This window comes from Hermetia illucens, chromosome 2 (genome assembly GCF_905115235.1).
Source record: "Hermetia illucens chromosome 2, iHerIll2.2.curated.20191125, whole genome shotgun sequence".
In the NCBI taxonomy this organism is placed as follows: Eukaryota; Metazoa; Arthropoda; class Insecta; order Diptera; family Stratiomyidae; genus Hermetia; species Hermetia illucens.
The window spans coordinates 93,074,149-93,097,848 of NC_051850.1; the positions used below are offsets into that span (position 1 = coordinate 93,074,149).

The 23,700-nt window shown below is 40.0% G+C and overlaps 1 protein-coding gene across 7 annotated transcripts in view; it reads right to left on the reverse strand.

Annotated features, from left to right (window-relative positions):
• The window catches only part of LOC119648927 (adenylyl cyclase 78C), a 386,778-nt gene that overhangs the window by 162,763 nt on the left and 200,315 nt on the right, over positions 1–23,700 (reverse strand). For 5 of the 7 annotated variants that reach the window (XM_038050837.1, XM_038050834.1, XM_038050836.1 and 2 more), the window contains one exon: positions 963–1,173. In XM_038050837.1, coding sequence (XP_037906765.1) covers positions 963–1,173 — 211 coding nt within the window. The other 2 variants (XM_038050839.1, XM_038050838.1) reach the window with 2 other exon arrangements.

Sequence of the window (23,700 nt, forward strand, 5' to 3'; positions counted from 1 at the left end):
AATGATTTCCTTCATTAGTGAAAATAAGGCGGGGAGTCTATTTTTTGGTAGAAAAAGAAGGTGTGCAAGCCTCAGATAGAAAATTTGAGCAGGTCAAGACTCCAGACAGCAATTAAGGATATTGAACTAGTGAAACCCGGCGGAGTTTCCTGCTACAGCAGGCCTAAACCGGACACCGGTTGTTGTGCCTTCATGATTACGATGGTAATGATCTCCAATGGTGAAATTATATGTTCAACTCAATTCAGAGAAGAAAATTGCAGAAGAAGTAATCTTTCTATACAGAAATGTAAATCGATTTATAAATGAAATCTGATGAATAAAATATAATATGCATGAGTGAAATATTCTACAGAGAGGAGATTATGCGTCATCGCTGTCTGCTCTCGATAATCTGTTTTAGCCTCCACGACTTTCTGAGAAGACGACACTTGCACTCCAAAGTTCTAGGCCACATAAGGCGGACCACTCACCGGCCACCCTGGGATAGTGGCTTCCCTTTCGCGATTTCTCAGCGCTTGTCCTATTTACTGCCAATACGGAAATGTTATATTAACTATCAAAGGTGAAGGGAGTACCTACTGGAAAGTACCATAAAGCGAGCTTTGTTGTTTATCTTACTTTCATTGCTCCTGTGCTAGTTTTGATAAGATTTTGTTTTGGACAGCACCTCAGAAAGAGGGAAATCAGGACAGTCCTCTTCTGGTGTACGATGGAGAGAATGCGAACTAAATCCATAAAACCTACCCAAACTTAGTTCCTTACTATGCGTACTCTCCATTATGGAACATGACAAACGAATTTTCTTCATTAATAGAAATGTGGAGTGGTTTGAATTAAATTAACTTCAGAACGTATACTCGGTATTAAGCTAATTAATATCCATGTATGATATTTATGCATTAGAATCCCACTTAGCAGTGTGGTATATGGAAATACTACCTAGTAGAATGTTAACTTACCTCTCCTCGGGGGTATCCACTGTCAGAGAGATCTTCCAAATCCACTGTAGTTCCCTGGTTTGTGACTCCTTCGTCATCATCATTGTCTGGCACTTCGGATCCACGTCGGCTTGGTGAGTCATTAATAGGCGCTTCACTTAGTCTGCGGATGTGTGCCTCCTCCGAAACAAGTTTTTCCATCGCTCGGCGCCAAGCACGCACGGGTTTAGATCTGGAATACCATAAGCAAAATTCCTTTCACTGACTTTTATCCAGTTTATCACAGAAATAAGTTAATTTGTCGATTCTAAGGAGTGTGAAACCGAGTATCAACTAGCGACTGCTTTTACATACTCTTGCAAAGTAGCAAAAAATATGTTACTGTTTGCTGACGACAACTTGCAAGAACTAGCGTCAAGGGAGCAGTTCGCCTAGTGTTTGTGTACCAGCGTAATTATCAGTTTCCTACTAATGAAATTATTATGCATTCATACGTTAAAAGATGTTTCGTTTAAAGAAACAGTGAACGGGCGACTACGCCAATGAAGAGTGAATAGATACTTTCAATGATACGCTTCGGTGCACTCAATCTTTCACAAATGTTATGAATTTACTTTAAAGATCAATGCATGAAGCTTCAGCTTGCATGAAACATGACTATGGATAGTCCTGAGTACAATATCCCAGATTTTATTTTAATGATATCTTTGAGATCTATTTGTTATTCTGTGATAGCGTTCATCTTTAAAAAGGAATTTGTTAAGAATTGGAATAAACCCGGATACGAAAAGGATGAATAATATGTGTAAAACCTTCTACGAGGTGGCATCTATATATATGAATATAGGTGACTACTATTTCTATAAAATCGCCTCCATGCTAGTTATCGAACGAAATGGTTCCGTTAGCGATTTATCTTCTTTTCCTGAGATAACAAGGGCAGGCAAGGGTTGAAATATATGTACGGCACTGTCATTTCAAATCCTTTGAAATTCTTTTTTGTTCCCAACATGAGTTTTCTTACTTCTTATAAGGAATGTAATGCATTATCCTTTGCTCATTATTTTAAATTCATTCTATAATCGGCTCGCTTTCACTTGAAACGTTTTCTTAAGCAGAAGCAGTGCCATCAGAAAATCGCATACTAAATTGAATAATGTCCTGAATAAACACAGATTATTTCCTATCCTTTTTGGGATTAAGCTTTAACTCAATTCACGTCCATCCTACCGTCTCTCAAAACTTCGGGGGTTTTTCTTTTCCCGGAGTAATTAATAAACCCTTAAACGTAATTACTCTTCCATGGGATTTTCATATTTCCACAATTTCGACTTTTTTCTTTTTTCCCATTTTTTCTCTTCATCCCGAGAACGACCTAAAAAATAATTTCGGGGATATGACAAGTTAAGGGAATGAAGTTTGGCAGACTTTCCCTTGAGAACGGAGTGGTATCCTTCTAAGATATTTAGTGCGTACCTGTTCACCTTGAAAATGGAAATGTACGCGGTAGAAGAAAGGTGGGATATGAATAAAGAGTTTGCGACGCGGTACATTAAAAATGACTACCAGGCACATTTGTAAATTGCGGGATGCTATTATCGGTATTTGTGACGGCCTCGTGCGAAAATGTGCTTTCAGGGAATCAATTACTGACATCTGATGTTACCCGCTTTGCGTTGGATATGAATTTTCAACTTCTGTTTTCATTGTCAGGTTTTCTTTCTTATTTTTATAGACATATGTATGTACCTAGGCAGTATAAAAAATGAATGAAGGAAGGTACATTCATATCATATCTAGAAAGAAGGGAAGAAACAATATTTCTCTCAATCGCATCTCAATTTTGTATTTTTTGGCAAGAAATCTTTCCTGTTTGGGTGGGAGCTATTGTGAATTTCACGAGGATAGAATGAGAATTTAGAAAAAAGAAATCAATGATTCCAATAACAAGTGGTCCTATTCTGGCGGAATGTTGGGCCTGATTATTGGACTGAGTCTGCACCCGTCGTTAGTGCTCCTTTATATATTCATCTTGCATTTTATATTATTATTGGGGAGGACTTAAAAACTGTTTCTTTAAATTTTTTTCAGTGCTTGAAGTCTGAAGAATGCCAGCAGGAATTCCTACCCTTCTGTTACCTTTACAAAGCCGGCAAATGACGGTGCTTCTCCTTGGCGATGGAGATCTGAGCGACACCTGTTCCTGTTAATGATGTTGTTAACATATGTGCATATCAAGAATTTTCACTAAAATGAGCTCGAAAATATACTAAGTTTAAAGGAAGAGATACTTGTAACTGGTTCATCTAAAGAGTTACTGTATAGGATGGAATCTCTGGCTGACTGCAAGTCCTTACAATTATCGACTTTTTGCTATCGAACTTTAAACGCATTTATCTGAAAACAGTGTGTTTCAAATTAGGATGTGAAATAACTCAGGAAATACTTTTTTTCTTCCTATTTTGCATACGCCTTGTATACACTAATATCGTCTAGTTGGACCTAAAAATTGCCAAATTAATTATTAAAAACGTGAAACCCCCAGCCTTTACTGAAAATTCGCACTTTTTGCTTAAGCTTAAAATTTTTAATATAATAAAATTTGGTTATTAAGGTTTTGTGTGAAACAAAACCTTATTAGAATCGATTCGATGTCTGTCTGTCCGTCTGTCTGTCTGTCTGTCTGTCTGTCTGTCCGTCTGTCTGTCTGTCTGTCTGTCTGTCTGTCTGTCACACCCGATTTATTCGGAAACGGCTGGACCGATCGTCACGAAAATTGGTGAGAGTATGTGATCTGCCGTTCCCTTTACATGCAGCAATTGGCGCCATTTTGTGTTAAGTTTGAGGGGGGCTCCCCATACATATGAAAGGAGGGTGCACAATTTTTTTTTACAGAATGTAGCCATGTGGGGTATCAAATTAAAGGTCTCAATTAGTACTTTTCGAAACTGGTTCAATATTTAAAATTGGGTGAAACATAGGGGAGTGAGGGCTCAAAATATGACCATCAAAAAGTGTAACAGGTCTCGTTCTCAGAACCTATCCAACCGAAAAATCTGAAAAAAATCACAGTAGTGCATCTCTACGAAATCTAGGCCTCAAAATATATCCGGTTCCGATATCTGCACAAATAAAGTTAATAATAGTATATTTCTACATTTTAGAAATTTACCCGGCACCCCACTTATGTTCATCCCAGAAGTACAAAAATTAGCATAGGTGTAATGAAGAGCATGGTGCACAATTCGGTCAAGTTTGAAGAAAATCCAGCTGTTATTAACAAAGTTATAGGGGGTAAAACTTTACAATTTTTTGTGAATTTCGTGCATTCTACAACCTGCATGACGTCATCATCACATATCAATTCGTCAATACCACAACGAAGTAAGTTCGTATGGATTGGGTGGAAAAGGATTATTTTGTTTTAGTTTTTTATTCATTTGTATGTGAATATCAATTATTCCAACGAGACATGTGTGTATGTAGGTATATAGTATATGCGTGCTAATGAACTTTGCGGGTAGTGCCTAATTCAGATAGATATAAGAAGTAAATCGGAAATATGGGTACGATCAATTCATATATGTGCATATATGGGAACAGTATTCGGAAATAGGCAGTTTGTTTGTTTAGAGTGTGCGTAATATCTACGGCTGTAATATGTACGTATGTCTCGTAGTTTGGAAAAATATCAAGGGGTATGTTGGATTTGTAGCTATATACGGATAAAATGTGCCTTGAAATTTCTTAGATAATATGAACACAAAACCTTTATACCCGAAGTGCGAGCTTCCGGTATTCCGACTTGTTTTTAACGTTTGACAGGTTGAAATGATATAATGAATGGTGTTTTTTTTTATTTTTTTGTATATTTTTTTATATTTGAAACATAACATTTCTACAAAAAAACTCCTGAACATTAGCTTGGTTATGGTAGTTTACAGGTATCACTACCCTTAAGAAAGCTAAGTTCCAAGTGAGTACACACTACCTGTGGTCTGTAATCAATCAAATAAACAAATCGAAATACTGAAAGCTGGTGCTTCAGGTATACAGATCTTGTGTTCATCTTATGTGAGAAACTTTCTATGCACATTTTTCCATTCATACATGGCTAAAAACCCAAAATATTCCTTCATATTTTTTTTTAACTACAGGATATACATACATATTGCAGACGTAGATATGCCCACCCTAAACTAATAAACATTGCCAACTAGACATGCATGTCAATAAATTGATCGTACACATATTTCCGATTTACTTCGTGCACCTGTTTATGTACATATACAGTACGTACATTGCTACCACTGGTTCGATGTATAAATATATTTATCTGAATTACGCACTATTGCAAAGTTTCCAAGCTTATAAATACAAATTTCTGTTTCCCTGCGACCTCCACTTTGCTATGAATTGGATTGGATTCCTTGCGTGATTATGATTTTGTATTTCTAATATAATAATAATCGTTGGCGCAACAATCCATATTGGATCAGGGCCTTGAAATTTGTTAGAGCACTTCATTCCAGACCGTAACGGTACACTAGGAGGCAATGTGGTCAGCATTGTGCTCGCCCGAGATTATTACCCTGATTTGATTCAGGTACTCATTCACAGCTGAGTCGACTGGTATCCGACGTCAAATCACGATACAAATCCCACTGCCACCAGTGAGATTTGAACCGTGACCTTCCGTACGATAGCCTTGCGCTCTAATCACTCAGCACAAGCTTAAGGGGGTTCTCGGCACAATTTCCAAAATATGCCAATATACTATTATTAACTTTATTTGTGCATATTTCGGAACGAGACGCTTGGAAGTGTAGATTTTCTTCAGATACACTATTGGGATTTTTTTTTAAGATTTTGCAGTTGGATAGGTTCTGAAAACGAGACACACTTTTTCTGGGTCATATTTTGGGCTCTCACTCTCCCCATGTTTCTCCCAATATGAAATATGTCCAGGTTACCTTATCAAAGGAGTATAAACAGTGTTGGCTTTTTAGTACCAGAAGTAATAAATGTTTTACCTTTCAAAGTTCAACAGTACTTTTCCTCATTTTGCAGAACTTTTTTAATTAGCTGGGTATTTGTCGGCACTTTTTAGCAGCAAATCCAAACGAATTTAATATTTGGCAATATCACGTTTTGTCAATGACAAAATAACCGAAAAATTGAACTGGCAACGTTATGCTTCCCGGTACCACTTCGTAAAATAGCGCAAAATCCCGTAAAATCGCGAAAAAAGTAGCGGTTTCGGTGAATGCAGTGTGCGACAACATAAAAGGTTTTGCCGCACTAAGTTGAACATAAAGTGGGATGATCCACTGCAGAAGCTGGCAGTTAGTTAAGGTCTTTCAGATAAAAGTCCGTCCAAAAGCGCCACGACATTTGAAGAGGATGCTGCCACATGCGACATAGCTTTCATAGTTTCAGCCAAGTTTCATTGTCGCTCGGCCACAAGTAAAGCAGTTACCTCAGAAAATAACCAAGAAAACTGTCTGTCTTTGTCAAAGAGGTATAAAATTTTTCTATATTTAGTTTTGTGGTCTGGTAAATACAACGTTGTAACTTCAAAAATTATTAAATCCGGCAGAGATGATATCGAAATGGCAATAAATTATTCTAATAAATAAAAAATAATACTAACCGTTGATAGTTTTTCATTTCTCAAGATAGTCAATGAAAATTATCTCACTCGCCCCTAAAAAATCGACGTCATGACGTTGTCTGCAGATGAAACGATCTTCGCTTTCTTTGGAGACGGTTCTCCTTTTGAGTTCATTGTTTTGATTGTTTTTTTTTGCTCGGGTATAAAGCGATTCTGCTTTGTTCCTATAAAACTTTACTAAATACCCAATTGAAACTTCTTCACGTCACTGTTTTTGCTCGAGTGTGAGTAAACACAGCACCAATCTTACACAAAACTGTCTGAAGTACAAATTTTCAAATAATATGCGATGTACCGCAATCTTTGAAATGCCCACTATGTATGTCTGCTCCAGTACCGCTTGAAGGATTTTCTTCACAATTCCTAAAGTCGTCACCTCATTTGGTCGACCGCTGCGATACTTGTTTTTACAGCTAGTACGGCATCGGCTTCTATGGGACCAATGTCGCAGCTCACGAGAAGGTTTACTAGTCCCCTTTTAATAACCACTTTTTAAATTTATCTTGCAATCAGGTTGTCTAAGCGTTTTATGGCTTGGTGAGAAAACTAATTTGGTGTTTGCTCCCATGCCATGTCATACGTGCACCGATCTCGGGGAAAATTTCATCGCATAGGAAATGTAGCTCTACATTCGTATCCAAAAGCCTTAATCGGGAACATTTATTCCGAATATCCATCAAGTATTGAAGGCAATCTTCAGCGGCATGAATTTAAACTCTTCTGCTCTCCTGTCCGTACTTTCCCCTCTTCGACTGCTCCATCCGATCCATATACAGGGTGCGGCAGTATAACTTCCTTTTTTCAAAACTCAATAAAAACTATTGTATGCATCGGAAAATATTTATTTATTTTTTATAATGTAAGTACATGTCTAAAGTTTTTATTTACATTGTTTTGAAGATCAAATCTGTTAGGTGACGTCCCCCATTCTCCATACATTGCGTAAACCGATTTCTGGTGTTTGTCATGACTCTTGTTAGCATAGCAGGTGTTATGTTGGCAATTTTTTCTTGGATGTTGGTCTTCAAATCTTGTAGGCTTCTTGGGCGGTTCACATAAACACGGGATTTCAAAAAACCCCATAGAAAAAAATCACAAGGGGACAGATCGGGAGAGCGTGCCGGCCATTCCAAATCGCCTCTAATTGAGATAAGGCGCTCTGGAAAGTGTTCCTCAAAACAGCCATCGGTGCTCTTGAAGTGTGTGCTGTTGCACCGTCTTGTTGGAACCAAGTGTCCCCCAAATCCAAATTTTCTAGCCGTGGGAAAAAAAATTCTGTAGCATGTTTACATACCGGTCCGAATTCACTGTCACTGTAACCTCATTTTCCTCAAAAAACCAGGGACCAATAATTCCAGCTGAGGAAATTGCACACCACACTCTGACTTTGGGTGAATGCAAAGGCTTTTGATGCAATTCTCGAGGGTTGGTATCAGCCCAGTAGCGCATGTTTTGTTTGTTAACCGACCCACACAAATGAAAATGGGCTTCATCGCTAAAAAAACAATAGCACCCTCGGGAACGACATCAAGAAGAAGCTCACACGCGTTCATCCGAGAATTGAAGTCACGTTCTGAAAGTTCCTGCACTATGGCCATCTTATAGGGATGAAAATGAAGATCATCACGAAGAATTCTTCTCACAGGACGATCGGATAGTCCAAGGGCAGATGCGTGTTTGCGCGCAGAACGCCGTGGCGATAGCAACATTGACGTTCTCACTGCTTCAATGTTCTCAGGTGATCTAACGGGCCGAGGGACTCCAGTTCTTCCTTTTGTCGCACTTGCAGTTTGTCTGAATGTAGTGACCCATGTAACAATTGATTTGCGGTCTGGGACGGGAGCCAACGGGGCTAAATTAAAGCGATTCCGAAATGCACGCTGTGTTGCAATAACCGAACATCCGCTTGAAAAGTAAACCTCAACGGCAAAGGCACGCTCCTCACTATTCCAACGCATGATGGCGACTGAACCGTGTCGGGACAAAACTTTACAGTATCCCCTCTTGAACGAGACTACTAGCGCTCCGCTATGACATCAACTAACTGAGTGGCGCGCATTTTAAAAAAGGAAGTTATGCTGCCGCACCCTGTAGTTTAGTTTAGTTTTTCCTAGCTGGCAAGTCTGGTGGAAATCGCAATATTTTAAGTTATAATAGCTCAAAGTTGGCGATTTTCAGCAAATTTGCTGCAATCTAAGACTGAATGTTAGTATCACACTAAAGTGAATAGTCTGACATACTAAACACATTGGCATTACGAGCTAGGCGCAGTAAATAGGGCAAACGTACATTGAAAAATTCTTAGATAGGAAATACACAAAACCTCCATGCATATGATTTTCGAGTTCTTCTCTTTCTAAGGTTTTGTGTAAAACAAAACTTTATTAAAATTTATTCACTGTGGATCACACGCACTTTTGTCCAGAACGGCTAAACCGATCCGAATGAAATTTGATAGATATATGGAAACTATAAAAACCTACCCAGTGAGTGTCATAAATGTACGCGGAGTTTAAAGGGGGCTCTCCATGCATGCAAAATGTTTTCTCGTTGTATATAGATATGTATCAAATGAAAGTTTCCGATTAGTACTTTCCAAATCTGATATTATTTTTGACGCAAATTGTAAAGTGCGCGAGTAAGACGTCAAAATGTGCACAGTTAAAGTGAGATAGGACTCATTTCGGGAACTTCCCACACGAAAATCCGAAAATCAAAAAATCTAGGCTTCCGATATCTGCTGAATAAACTTACTTACTTATAGCATATTACCTATTTTTAGAAGTGGACTAAAAACCCCCTTGAGTTCATCCTAGGAGTACCGAATTTTCCCCCATAAATCCTCTATCATATTCCGCATACGCATGCCAAGTTTCAGCAGTTCAAACTTATCAATTTCGCGCGAATTTACTGCATCTAAAGCCATGCAAATAAGATGCTAACATCTTAATTAACGACAATATTCCATATTCAAAAGAAATATCAAAGTCGCATATATGTTTGCTGCTATTAGGTGAACCCTTTTTAAGGTTTTGTTTATAACCAAACCTTATTAAAATCGGTTCAATGTCTGTCTGGCTGCCATATGCACTTTCCTCAGAAACAGCTGTACCGATTGACATGAAATTTGGTGAGAAGGTAAGAAGTGTGAATGTAGTAAGTTGTATCTTCCTACGTTATACATGCAAAAGGGGGGTGTAAATTTTTCTCTTTTTTCGCCGAATATAGTCATATAGTGAAGGGTCCTGATTAGCACTTTTTGAAGGCAGATTTATTTTTGACATTTGTTGGAAAGGCGGAACTGCAGAGGGTCGAAATTGATTTCTTTAACGGACACATTCGCAGCAACTATATGGCCTCTATATGGTGTCCAGGCCCCAAAATACTCTTCATAACGATATCTACTCAAATTAAGGTAATAATAGTATTATATATTACAATGTTTTTGGGAAAACTGACTTGAACCCCCACTTAAGTTTATGCTAGAGCTACAATATAGATAGCAGCAATACAGACTATAGGATGAAGCACGATATCTCCAAGATTGATAAAAAAAAAATAAAAAAAAATTGTCTATTCCATGTAAATTTACTGCAACGCAAAGTATTAGATATCAATATCACGATAAAAGGAGTAGTTTGACATGATGAATACATTACTGGCTACGTGCAGAAGAAAAAAACAATACGTTTCATAACTGAAGTGTCTAGCTTCCGGTTTCCCAACTTATTTGTATCTGTTTTTGGTGAACTTCTTCGCCTTTGCTACTAATACTAAACTCCTAGTGTAAAGCGTATGGAATTAGCTATTACCGATAGGGTATTTTGCAAGGCAAATTATTTGTGTAAATAGTTGCTGACGCAGTTGAATTTTAAATTATTAGGCAAGTGCAACTGCCACAAACTCAAACTTCCTCACATAGGGAAACACAAAACCTTTTATACCTGAAGCACACAGCTTCTGATTTCCCGACTTGTTTCATTAGTGATCTTTCCCTATTTACTTGTCTCTGTCTTCTTCATGCAGATAATTTGAAATTATTTTCAATTGTTGATCTGCCTGTGAAACCCAATTGACTACAAGTAAACCTCGACACCCTATCTCTTTGGTATGCAAAGAATAAGTTGACATCTAATGCTAGCAAATGTTTCTTGCTAGTTTTTTCCCTGAAACCTCCTTTCCGACAACATTTTGCTACTTGGATGGTCACCCTCTTTCAGTTATCTGCTCCTATAAGGACTTTAGAGTAATATTCGATAGCAAGCAATAATTTAATCTTCGCAATATTAACATCTTCAGCCAGACCTATAGAATGTTTAGCTTACGAGTTCAAGAATATTCATCAGTCATTTTTGATAACTCACTCGTTCTCTTATGATTATTATGAATGTCATACAATTGAATCTGTTTGGATGAAGATTACTTGCTCCCTGGTTGAGAAAAAATCTTTCATATTCATACTATGGATCCTTGATCGTTTAAAGAAAGTCGTGTTTACAGTATTTTTTGGAAATTTAAGTTACATACAGCTCTCATTACATAGTTATACTCTCCTTTATCCCTTCTTCCGTTCGATAGAGGAGTTGGCTCATCTAGATCGGAATGACAACTTTCTTGGTCATAGATGAAATCCGTGGAGCCTTTCTGGCGAGGCACACAAACTATCATCAAGCGTTGGTCAGATCGCTTTCCATCGACTTCGATCTTTCAGTGCATCTTATGATCATACCATCGCAGATGCCTCTGTTGTAATTTTCTCATGATGAGCGCAACGTCATATCGATCACGGATATTCTCATTTCCTCGACGCAATTTTTTTAACTTCATTACCGCGAAGTGCTGCTCATTGTCTTCAGAAGTCAGTCAGGATGCGGTACTTTTGACGGTATTTTATCATGAGTAACGGCACTGCGTGACAAATCGGGTTTGGTTGCGGTTATTTGAACAGAGATTTGTTGTCGTGACTGGACGATCTTGAATGAAGTGCTCTAACACACTCCAAAGCCCTGATCCAACTGAATTGTCGCGCTAACGATTAACATATTATTATATTATTTAAACAGTTGTGAATAATCACATGAGACCGTAGTTCGAGCATTCTTCTGAACAGTCTTTCTTTCGTCTTCAATAACTCCATTAAAGAACTCACAGAGGCAGAATGCGATATCGACAGGTCCTGTTGCTTTCTTTAAATGAATCAAATGAACGAAATCTTCTCTTCATCTTCTATGGCATAGGCAGGTGGAGCTGCTCGGAAAAGATTTTATATTTCTGAAACCACTAGAGCCTAATGTTCATTTCAGCTGTTGCTGTGGACGAAAATGTTGAGTGCTTAAGTATTAAGCTCCGCCACCCCAACTGTCTTCCTACATATAAGATTCTATTTCTAATGAGACCGATGTTGGATATGAAGTAAACAGGCCAAGGGGATCAAACGTCACCACCCCATTTTCCAATTTCGCGTTTGTTTAAAAGTAGGCACATAATTAAAAAGTCACACAATCCGAGGACCCTAGAAATATCCCGCCATAGGCTTTAATTTCCCTTATACAAAGCAAATGGAGTATTTTCAACAAAGAGAAAACCAAGGACTCCTCCATTAATCACAGGTTATCTATATGACACAATTTGAGTTGTATTCCTACTGAAAGATAGGGTTTGACTCTTATCGACGCGTACGTATACAAAAGGGAATAATGACGGTGAAAATTTACAAGGTCAACTTAATACACTTCATAGCAAAATGGATAGAAGTCGCAATCAAGAAACATATTCCAACCGAATAATATAGAAATAATTGATAATGATGCGTCAGGGATATCTGACGGAGTGCTTTGTTTTCGTTTCATCGGAAATTCCGACGCGAAACTAATTGCAATAATAGGACAGTAATTTGGAAGTTTCCATTTGAATCTATTTCATTTGGATCTTTGAATGGAATTTAAGAGAAATTAATGTAGATATTTCGACAGTGAAGCTTCGTTTTGATTTCGGAATGAAAAGCTGCTTTAGTAATGTAAATCAAATACTCTTGTTCTAAATGACCAATCAAGCATAGAATAATGAAAACTTACATCAACACATGTAGCAGGTGAGCTGCTCCTGAATGCCCTTTGTTTGCTATCCGTGATAACGACGCGATCCTAAATTAGTAATTGCACTGTGCACACGACTAAGTGATTCGTCGCAATCTCTTCAGAGAAGCTAATTTATGAAAATCGATAATCTGTCCACAAACTATACGATAACGGGTGGCAACCAATTATTTTCACCATTCATTATGTTTTAACTAGTCCTATCCAGCCGGATCTGCAACGCTTTCCCTCGAAAATGGGAGTTCATTTTTTAATGGATTTCAGGGTAAAAAAGGATTGCACTCGCGTAGCCCGAACTTTTCACAATTACCTAACCAACAAACAACAATAACATTTTAATCAAATTACGTCTACTCAATGGCGGTAAAATTGACGTACGTCGACTGAAACTCCGTTTGTATCTCAGATAACTGAATTATCCCTTTCTCTGAGGGCACACAGTGAGTTTGGTGGTTCGGGACGATACCTAACGATATTATCAGTTATCAGTTACTCGAATACTTTGATTCATTTAGTTCACATACGGCGCATCCATGATAACGATATTCAACGTAGGCTGATTGGCGGTTGTATCTGCCTACAAGTTTCCCTGATAATGGTAGCATTTAAGTCCAATAAACGGGTTGGCCTGTCAGGGGGTTGTAGAGGTAGAAGGGACTAGAACGTTTGCTTGATAGTAACTTTGAAGGCTCCCTGTTCTGCTTGGTCGGAAGCTACACTAGTTGTATTGAAAAAGTGTCTAGGAGGAGCAAATGATAGTATAATTCAGAAAGATAAAACATAAATATCAACGCTTTCATCATAAAGGTTTGATGATGGCATTTCGCTTATCATTTATTTTGTTGCAATCTCTCAAATGAAATACGTATATTGTCTTTTTGCACTTTAATAAGCGTCCTCTGCCTTTGGTAAAAATATAAGAAATCGTCGAACACATTTATACTTTACATTATGAAGGGTTAAGTTCCGTTATCAAATTTATGCTAATATTATCCAAAAGATTACATGATACCGGTCTAAAATAAATTCTGCCACTCCGGCCCCAAGCCCAAATCAAGAAGGAGTCTTAACGAGGATCAAAACAAAATACTGAAATCAGGGAAAGGAACATGAGGGGTTAGTGCACTATGATTATTCCTATCTGATCCCTCCCGGTGACAGGCCCTGCAAATAGCCGGCCAGGAAAACGCGTTGAAAGTCGTCGTGCTACGAAGAACTCATATCACCCTCTTTACACTGTATTTCTGTATTTAGACAAACCACTTAGCCATTAGATATGCATTGAGATAACAGAGGAACTCCTGTATTGGATTAAACTGTTATCATGAGATCCAAAAGTGTGGTTGGTACATCAAAACTGCCATCTGTCTATGCCGATGTACAAAAAGGAAGTGTCTTCTCGCCACTTCTCTTTATTTTTGTTATGGACGGCATCTACCACGCTGTCACCGCAAAGCTGATCTCGAGAAGTCGTTCACAATTCACATTCGCCTCATGTAGCTCGGTCTTCGAATGAACCTGAATAAAACAGAGTTTTTGAAAACCAATCCCATGGACACTATCTGCTGAATTTGTTAGAAGTGTGACGAAGGTTTCATACATGTTCTGAGACAAAGTCCAGCATTTATGCAAAGTAGGTTTTTTCGGGTAAGGGGATGAAATGCATTTACGCAGTGCTGGACTCCTGTTTCAGGCAGACTACCGCTTAAAAAACATAGTGCCGCAACTTCATCCGCGCATCCGACCAGATGCCATACATTAGGCATCTCGAGTCGAAGAAAATTATCATATAAGATGCTCCAAAGGTCCGGACCAAGGACAGATCACTGAGCCTTTTAGATAGTGCCTCAATATCCGCAATAGGTAGCCTGGAGTATGGAAACGATTTTCCAGTGCTTCAAACATGAGTCACAAAGAGCACCAACCGTAATGATTGTGTGCCTCAACCAGCTATACCGTTTGGACCACCTCCTCATTCGCATCAATTGTGGATCGCCCAGATCTAAAACCATGTTGTGTTGATAAGTAGTCTCCTGCAACATGTATTGCGTGAGTCAGTCTTGGTTTGATGAGCTTCTCAAGCAGCTTAGCCGCTATATCCAAGATACTGAGTGGACAATATCCTGACAAATTTTGTCGATTTTCCCGATGTTCCACTCGGTAGGGGTTTACCGACCGACAGAACTTTAGGAAGAGCCGGTTGTCATTTCGGAGATCTGGTTGAGGCATAATTCACTCGAGGACTCTGGCGTTAAAGTCTCCTCTGACTAGAATTCTCCCCGCCATGTTTCTAATCTCGTTCTTCAAGGCGGCGAACCAATTCCGAAAAGCTTGCATAGATTCATTCGATGTGAAGTAAATGCTGAAAACGTCACTAGCGCACAACGAACCCGAACGAAGCTGTCTCCTCGACTATGGGCCCACACTCACAAGCTAACCGTATCTCTCACCCAGATGGCAGCAGGACCAGATATATCCGCATACCAGCTCTCAGTACTACCCGCTGCCCGCTGAGCAGCAACAAATCAACTCTTGTTTCTTGCATCATCTGCCCCATCAGGTCGTGACCAGTTGCACTTCCATGCATGCTTGCTGCAGGATGTTGATCATGGCGTTTGACTTTTCGCTTTCTGTAATTCTATTTGAAAGACCTGGCAACGCCCTGGACAGGGAATATAAATCACATCTTTTTTCTGCAGTCCATAATTCTTGCAAAGGATACGGTATTTTGTCGACTCAAAAATCTTCGCTTGTCTTGGTTCGTCACATTTGTAACACAAAGTGCTTCTGTCCTGCCCCTTACAAGCGCCTACTATATGCCCGTATGTTCAGCACTTACAACCACGGGTTGCAATTGTCCTTCGCCGTATTCGGCAAATAATCCACCCGATGGTTATTTTCCAGCAATGGAAAAGTTGGCTCGCTTCTTCTCAGGGACAGTGACAATCACAAATTTTTGTCCTCTAAAGTTGACAAATGTAACTCCCAGCTTAAGATTGCTCACATCCGGGCAATCGCTTTTTATCACTTTTTCCACCTCTTCCGTATTAATGAGAAAATCCAGATCCCTTGTTTCAAGGGCCAAGGCTCTAGACTAGAAATGCTCTGGAATGTGTCGCAGAACGTACTTTTTTATCGGTCTTCAGGGATTGTCGCCGGTTGGAGTCCACCGGATAGGTTTAACATCGACCTCATGAAGATATATCGTTGGACGATAGAAGCAGCCTTCATCTTCCACAGGACCCCGTGTTTGCTGTTGGTGTTGCCATTTTAATTAGGATCCGAGCTGCAAGTCACTTCACTTCACTTCAGTTCACTTAAATGATCTCTGTTTACGACAATCATCTAATGGCCAACGCGGTCTCGTTCTTGCGCTTCCTCCAACTCGCTTGAAGTTTCGTGAAGGTGAAATCATGAGACGAATAGGATAACGCAGCCAAGTAAAGGGTCAATAGCTGCTACTGTGTTGTTTACGGAAGGTCAGTGCAAGTTTTTATTATGTAATTACTTGCGCTGGCATCCGGACGCAAAGTTGCTGGCGGAATAGGTGAAGTGATGCGTTGACTCGATGAATTGAGTGAAGTGTATTTTTAAACGGCCGGGCGCGCAGACACAAGTCTTCACCTAGACCTAAGGCAGAAGCTTAAGTAAATAGTGTAATAGAAAATAAGTTTTTGAATAAAGTGGAAAAGAAGAAGCTTAAGTGTTTCTTTATATTCGGACGTGAGAATGGGAAGTGATTTGGATTTGTGAAGCCAAGGAAGTGCAGGTGAGCGATAGGGTTAAAGGTTTTTCATTTTCCAGGACACAAGGGAACACCAGCATACAGAGCTTAGAGGTTTGCCCGCCTTATCCAAACGACTCCTGAATATAAGACGAGCCTGCTAGGAACCAGGTAGGAATTCTGGAGCGGAGGAGGAGCAGTCTACTCCTTTAAACAATCTCCGTGATTGTCTATGCACACAAGGAAGTCACATGTTGGTTGGCAGAAATCCTTATGGGAGTTTGTGTTCAGAGCCGGAATCGTGTTATTATCGGGACGGACATGGTTCGGAAATCACAAGAATCGTTGCCATCCAGCAATTTTGCGCTGTCTGTCCGAAACCGTTTGGCGAAGCAGGTTAAGGCACCAGGGAAAATATTTAATACCAGATAATAATAATAATCGTTGGCGCAACAATCCATATTGGATCAGGGCCTTGAAGTGTGTTAGAGCACTTCATTCAAGACCGTAACGGTACACTAGGAGGCAATGTGGTCAGAGATTATTACCCTGATTTAACTCAGGTACTCATTCACAGCTGCGTCGACTGGTATCCGACGTCAAATCACGATGCAAATTCCATTGCCACCAGTGAGATTTGAACCGCGACCTTCCGTATGACACCCTAGTGCTCTAACCACTGAGCTATCCGGACACCAGATGCCAGACTGAATACTTGGAAATTAGGGAACGTGTTAAAATTCCTGTCGGTTATAAGTTTGATAAGCATACTGTAGGTAATAGATATACTATAATCATTAGAGGTTCACAATAGTTGTTCTAGCGCACAGTTCAACGTCCTTTGATAGAATTATTATTATTACCCTATTATGGCCCAGGCACGATCATTGCGGATTTGATGAAATGTGTTGCTGCTTCCTCAGCTGCCCTGGGCCATGTGTTTCAGCAGCATGGTATTGCCAGCAATGAAGTTGTTTGCTTTGCATTATCTTTGTTTTATCCTTGCATGTTCTTAACAAGTGTTGGATTGCAATGAGACACGAATATAAGAAAATTTGGAGACAAAATCTTCTGCAATTGTATGGGGTATCCGGCTTTGATGACCCTAACAACAAAGTGGAATTTTTCGACTTTTATTGTACAATATTCACACATTCATATTGTCTGCCGTAAAATTAGTTGAATTTCAGGTACGGCTACGATCATCTAAACTAGATCAAATATATTGTACTCATCATTAACTCTACGATCTCACGCATCTTCAAGCACTTCGATTTTACCCCGTGCACAAAAGCATACAAATACGTACTTAAAGTAAATACCATGCTTACTAACGTATATACATATCTATCCTATTGGAAACAACCCGCAAACTTAATTAACAGATATATATATACATGCAGAAATCTGCCTCGAGTAATTGATATACACTCCAGATATCCCGGTTTTGCGCCGAGGTCCACCAATTCGATATCCCAACGCCATCGCTCCATCTTAGGCAGGGTCTGCCTCGTCTTCTTTTTCTACCATAGATATTGCCATTATAGACTTTCCGGGCTGGATCATCCTCATCCATACGGATTAAGTGACCCGCCCACCCCTATTGAGCCGGATTTTATCCACAACCGGACGGTCATGGTATCGCTCATAGATTTCCTCTCCTCCTCTTCCATACGGATTAAGTGACCCGCCCACCACCTATTGAGCCGGATTTTATCCACAACCGGACGGTCATGGTATCGCTCATAGATTTCGTCATTATGTAGGGTACGGAATCGTCCATCCTCATGTAGGGGGCCAAAAATTCTAAAATATAGTAATATGCTATTATTAATTTTATTTAAATCAGCGCCTTGAAGTGTGTTGGGGAGCTCATTCAAGACAGTCACAGTACACTACAGGATTACAGTACCCTGTAGAAAGCAATGAGGTCAGCATAGCTCTCAAAAACATACATTCGAAAGACAAAAAGGCTGGTTCATACCCGGCTCACCTAAAGGAGGCAGAATTAGCAAAACGCCATAATAGGCAACACATAAGATCACCCGTGGCGAAACACAGAATAGAAGAAGGGCATGTAATGGATAAGGTGGAAATAATCAAAGAGGTCAAGCAAAAGGAGACTAATTGCAAGGTTGCAAAAATGATTTCTGAAAACCAATACCTGGATTCTCAAATGTATTAAGGGGGTCATCCCGTGTGTCGGGTTGGAGAAATCGATCTTTTTTTTGTATGAATTGTAACTATATATAGTGGAGAATATGTGGGCAAAGGGATTTTCCGATATTCCGAGTCCTTCAGAAATTACAGGGTTAAACAGGGAAGGAGTTCGCAGCCGCGGCTAAAGTATTCGATGAGAAAGAGCATCGAATCTTTTTTTACCGGTTAGTTTTTTACCTGAGCCTTATAAATTCGAACACAGGTATAAATATAAAAAAAAGGAAAACCAATCAATTATCTAAACTTATTTGCTGTTTGGAATAAAAAGGATAATCCAGTCTAGAGTGAGCACTGAAAGGCTTTCAAGCTATACTCAGTTATATTTTATTGGGAGTATTGTGCTGTTTGTGTGTTCAGTGATTTTCTTAAATGCATCGTACGAAGGGAGATCGCTTTAACGTTCAACGTCATGCTCGCACTAAAAAACGAGTATTTCATGGAAATCGATAGTTATCAGAGAAGAAAAAGGACTTCGCATCAACATCAGCAAAGAAACTTTTAGCAAGCATGAACATGGATGTTCCACTTGCGACAAGTTTTGTATATTGTATATTGGATTTTGCTGGAGTTTTCTCCGGTATTTCTGCAAATTTCTGCAAAAAAATAAAATATACGTGGTAGTAAAAAAGGAATACGTAGGACATGTCGAGAAAAGAATGGGAACGCGGCTTAGAAATGCAAAGAAGAATCACAAAGGCATTGGTGGAAAAGGGGCTGGAAAACTTACTGATAAGGACCTCACTACATTTTCTGGGCTGGCTATTCGTCGACACGCGAATTCGATAGAAGGAATGAAGCAAGAAATTTCGGAAACTTTCTTCCATAAATGTTCTACAGACGAAAATCCTCAGCATCAAAATTGTCCAGCAGGCGAGGACAGTTGGTGCAAATGGCGCAAAGCGGAAGCTAAAGGAGAACTGGATAGTTTTCACCACGAGAAGGCACCTTTGACTAAAGAAGTTCAAACAGTCATCAAACCAATCTACGAAGATTTGTCACGAGATGATCTCTTGAACAGATGTTTAGGAGCAGAGACCCAGAATAACAATGAGTCGTTAAATGCATTGATCTGAACATTCGCTCCTAAACACCTTCATTCTAGGGCCAAGGTCGTAGAAATAGCCACTTTTCTGGCTGTAATTACTTTCAATAAAGGATTCAATGGCATTCTCAAAATCTTAGTGACAATGGGATGTCAAGTTGGTCACATATGTCAGGTTTATGTCAACCGCCGTAATGAAGCGCGAATTGGGCGGTCCGAACGACGATCGACTGACCTCGCTAAAAGAGCCACAATTGACACCAGAGAGCAACAATCGCCCTTACAAGACTTTTTTGAAGAAACGGAGGGTGCTCTCTATGGAACAAGTATAGCAGATTAATGGTGAGCTAAAATTTTACTGTTGATAATCACATTTATGATAAATTTTCAAATGCATCTTGAAAATCGGCTGCAACCATAGCTCAAAATCTATCCAATCGAATTCTTTGAAATTTTCACCGCTTCTTTAGTACATATTTCTACGGTCCGCAAACTAGGATAATTGCAATCGGATGGCTCGTTTTTTTTTATTCATAAAAAAGCCGTAAAAAAACACCAAAGTCCAAAAAATTAAGTTTAAAAGCCCACCAAAAATTTACCTTTTAATATTTTCTAATTATCCTAGTTTGCGGACCGTGGAATATTGTCCACATTAAAATGCCGTTTAGCTTTTTTCCCTCAGACGAACGCAGCGCCCTCCAGCTTGGCAGCAGAAAAACACCTTTTTTTGGAGATTGGTGCATAAATTAACACCTATTCCGAAAATTAGTTACGAAATCAAGCTGAAAAATTTATCACATATACTAGAGATATCAATAAACATATGGTGAAAAAATCACGTTTCTATCTTTATCCAGTCCTTCAAAATAATTTTTCAAAAAAAGGCAAAAAAAACGGCCTTCACACGGGATGACCCTCTTAAGTGATTCTATAAGAATGGTGAATTACGTCAAAAGCCTACCATTACGGTACCGAATAATTACAGTATTGTCCAATGAAATGGGAGGCGACTATTGTATGCTTTCGCATTGAGGCAAGAGGGATGTCCCGTAAAAGTCTTGACAAAGTTATTCGATTTCCAGACCAAGACCCCTTCGTACTTTTAATAAGTTTACTTCAGAAAAACCCCTTCAACTCTCCGAAGAAGTGAAATATCTGGAACGTATTCCACCTATAGATAAGATGCTTCTTTGTGATATACATATAGAAGCAAAGATGAAACGAGCTCTCACAGGTTATGGGCTATGTAGACAGACCTTTGTTCGGCGCAGGGTAGGTGACAAAGACACTCGTATATGTTCCCATCATTAGGCCGAGGTTTTTTGCTGCCATAATGTGGTTGACTAGGTTAGACAAAGAGTTTTCACTCCGGAGAACTGCATGTGTGGGTATTACCAACACCATCAGCACAACCCTCGGATATATATATATACATATTTATATATATTCCTGGCTAAGATTAATTCATCTAGGCCAGGGGAAAACATCAACGTGAGAGGTACCAGGCATTAAAGGAGATATTGGAACAACAGAACTCAATTCTTGAAATGCCTTCTGATTCTCGCATCTCTACACATAAGTAGAAGAAGTTACCCTCAGAGAAAACCAGAAGTGAGTTTCTCTTGCCAATATCCAATGGTCTTGCAGGCTGGAGTGCACGCGATCCTAATGACCGCAACCTGGGTGATTGACGAACGATTGAACCACAGACAAATCACACTTTGTAGCGATAGTCAAACTGCATTGAGGGCACTGAGGGCTGATCACCTCAAGAATGGCTCAGAAATTGTAGTATCCTTGGCTTCGTGACATATGCAAAATTTTATTTGCCTTATCCAGGGGGTGCAGGTGGTCAAAGGGTAGTATAGGTCCCAGGGCGAGACGAGGATTGGTACCCACGATGGAGCAGAAAACCGGGGAAATGCCTACTGAATCAACACCAACAGCTCTACTACCAAACCCCATCTCCACCTCCACATGGTAACCGCTGCAAGCTCTTTCTTAATGAAAAGCTGCAAACGGAGAAGGATGAAGGCGAGTCTCCTGCACTTAAAACCGGGACAAATTGTACCAACTGGCCCTCCAGGTCCGGGGTTGGGTAGGGCTCACAACCCTTCACGGAAAACAACTTGTTACGAAGCCACAATAGGAGCCTCGGACTGGACGGATTACACAACGACGAACCCAGCAACGACAAAGAAATAACGATTTGCGCTTTTTCTCATGGAACTTGCGCTCGCTGTACAGAGATGAAGCTGCTGAGCAGCTAGCCGATATCCTGTCCCAATATAGGGCTGATGTAACAGCGTCACAGGAGATGCGTTGGACAGGAACCGGTTTCCAGGAGAAGAGCTGCTACACCATATTGTATAGTGACCATCCAGTAAACCATGTGCTCGGAATAGGTTTCTTAGTTAGCCAAAAAATGAAACTTGCTGTTATTGGTTTTGAAAACATAAACGGACAGCTATGCACTCTGCGCTTACGAGGCAAGTTTAGAAATATAAGCCTCATTAACGTTCACGCCCCTATAGAGGAGACTGCAGGGAAGGATACTTTCAACGAGGCAGTAGAACGAACCCTCGAAGCTTGTCCCAGATATTAAATCAAAATCATACTCGGGGATTTTAACAGCCAAGTAGGGAAGGAGCCCGTATTCAGGCGATACGTCGGCTTCCATAACTTACACCAAAATACAAATGATAATGGACTGCGGATTATTCAATTAGCAGTGTCACACGAAATGGTTGTTGGAACTATCTGGTTTGCGCGGAAAGCGTTCCACAAACATATGTGGGCCTCTCCGGACGGGACCACTTTCAACCAAATTGACCACGTGTTGAACGAACGCCGCCACCTCTCAGCCTTGATGAATGTCAGAACATATAGGGGGGCGAATATAGACTCGGATCACTATCTCGTTGGCGTGATGTTCCGAAGTCGAATAACAACACCATCTAGAACCCCTCTGACAATCAGGTGAGAGTTAGCATTGAAGCCATCCACAACACAACCCTCCGTGACACCTATAAGAGGGGAATGGATGCCGCAATAACCGTAGTTAACAGAGGACCTGGAGATGAAGCATCAACAAATGATCTTTACAACCACCTGAAGAACGTTATCATTGATACGGCCACAAAGATACTTGACCCTAACCGCAAAAGGTGTCGGAAAGGCTGGTTTGACGATGAATATAAGCTAGCAACGGAACGGAAGAATGCCGCATACTGATCAATGTTGCATTCTCAAATAACGCGGGCACGCGCAGAGACTTATAACAAACTCCGTCGAGCGGAGAAGCAACTTCACAGACGGAAAAAGGAAGCCTGGGAGAACCAACAAGCAACTACACCATGCGCGGAAGTTTTATCAACAAGTCAGCAGGATGAAGCCATATACACCTCGATGTTCATCCTGCCGAGACAAAGATGGAAATTTGATTTGCGACAGAATGGGCATATTGGAGCGATGGGTTGAGTACTTTGATGAGCTATTGAACAATCAGAACATGGGCGAGTTGGAGGTTCCGCCAACTGAAGACGACGGACAAATACTGCCACCACTGAGTATAGGAGAAACAGTCCGTGTAATTCATCGGCTTAAAAATCATAAGTCGCCAGGAGCCGATGGAATTACAGCCGAATTAGTTAAATATGGAGGCGACCAATTACACCAAGTGGTTCATCAACTTGTTCTCAAGCTGTGAGACAGCGAATCAATGCCTGACGATTGGCAACGAGGCATTATCTGTCTCATACATAAAAACGGAGATATCACACAGTGCAGCAATTATAGATGTATCACGCTGCTGAGTTCCATCTATAAGATATTCTCCGCTGTCTTGCTTCACTCCAGGCAAATCAGCAACAGATCAGATTTTCTCTCTGCGGGAAGGGATGGAAAAACTGATGGAAAATGTACATCAGTTGCACCATCTATTCATCGATTTTAAAGCCGCCTATGATAGCATAGCCAGGGTGAAACTGTACACGGCCATGAGA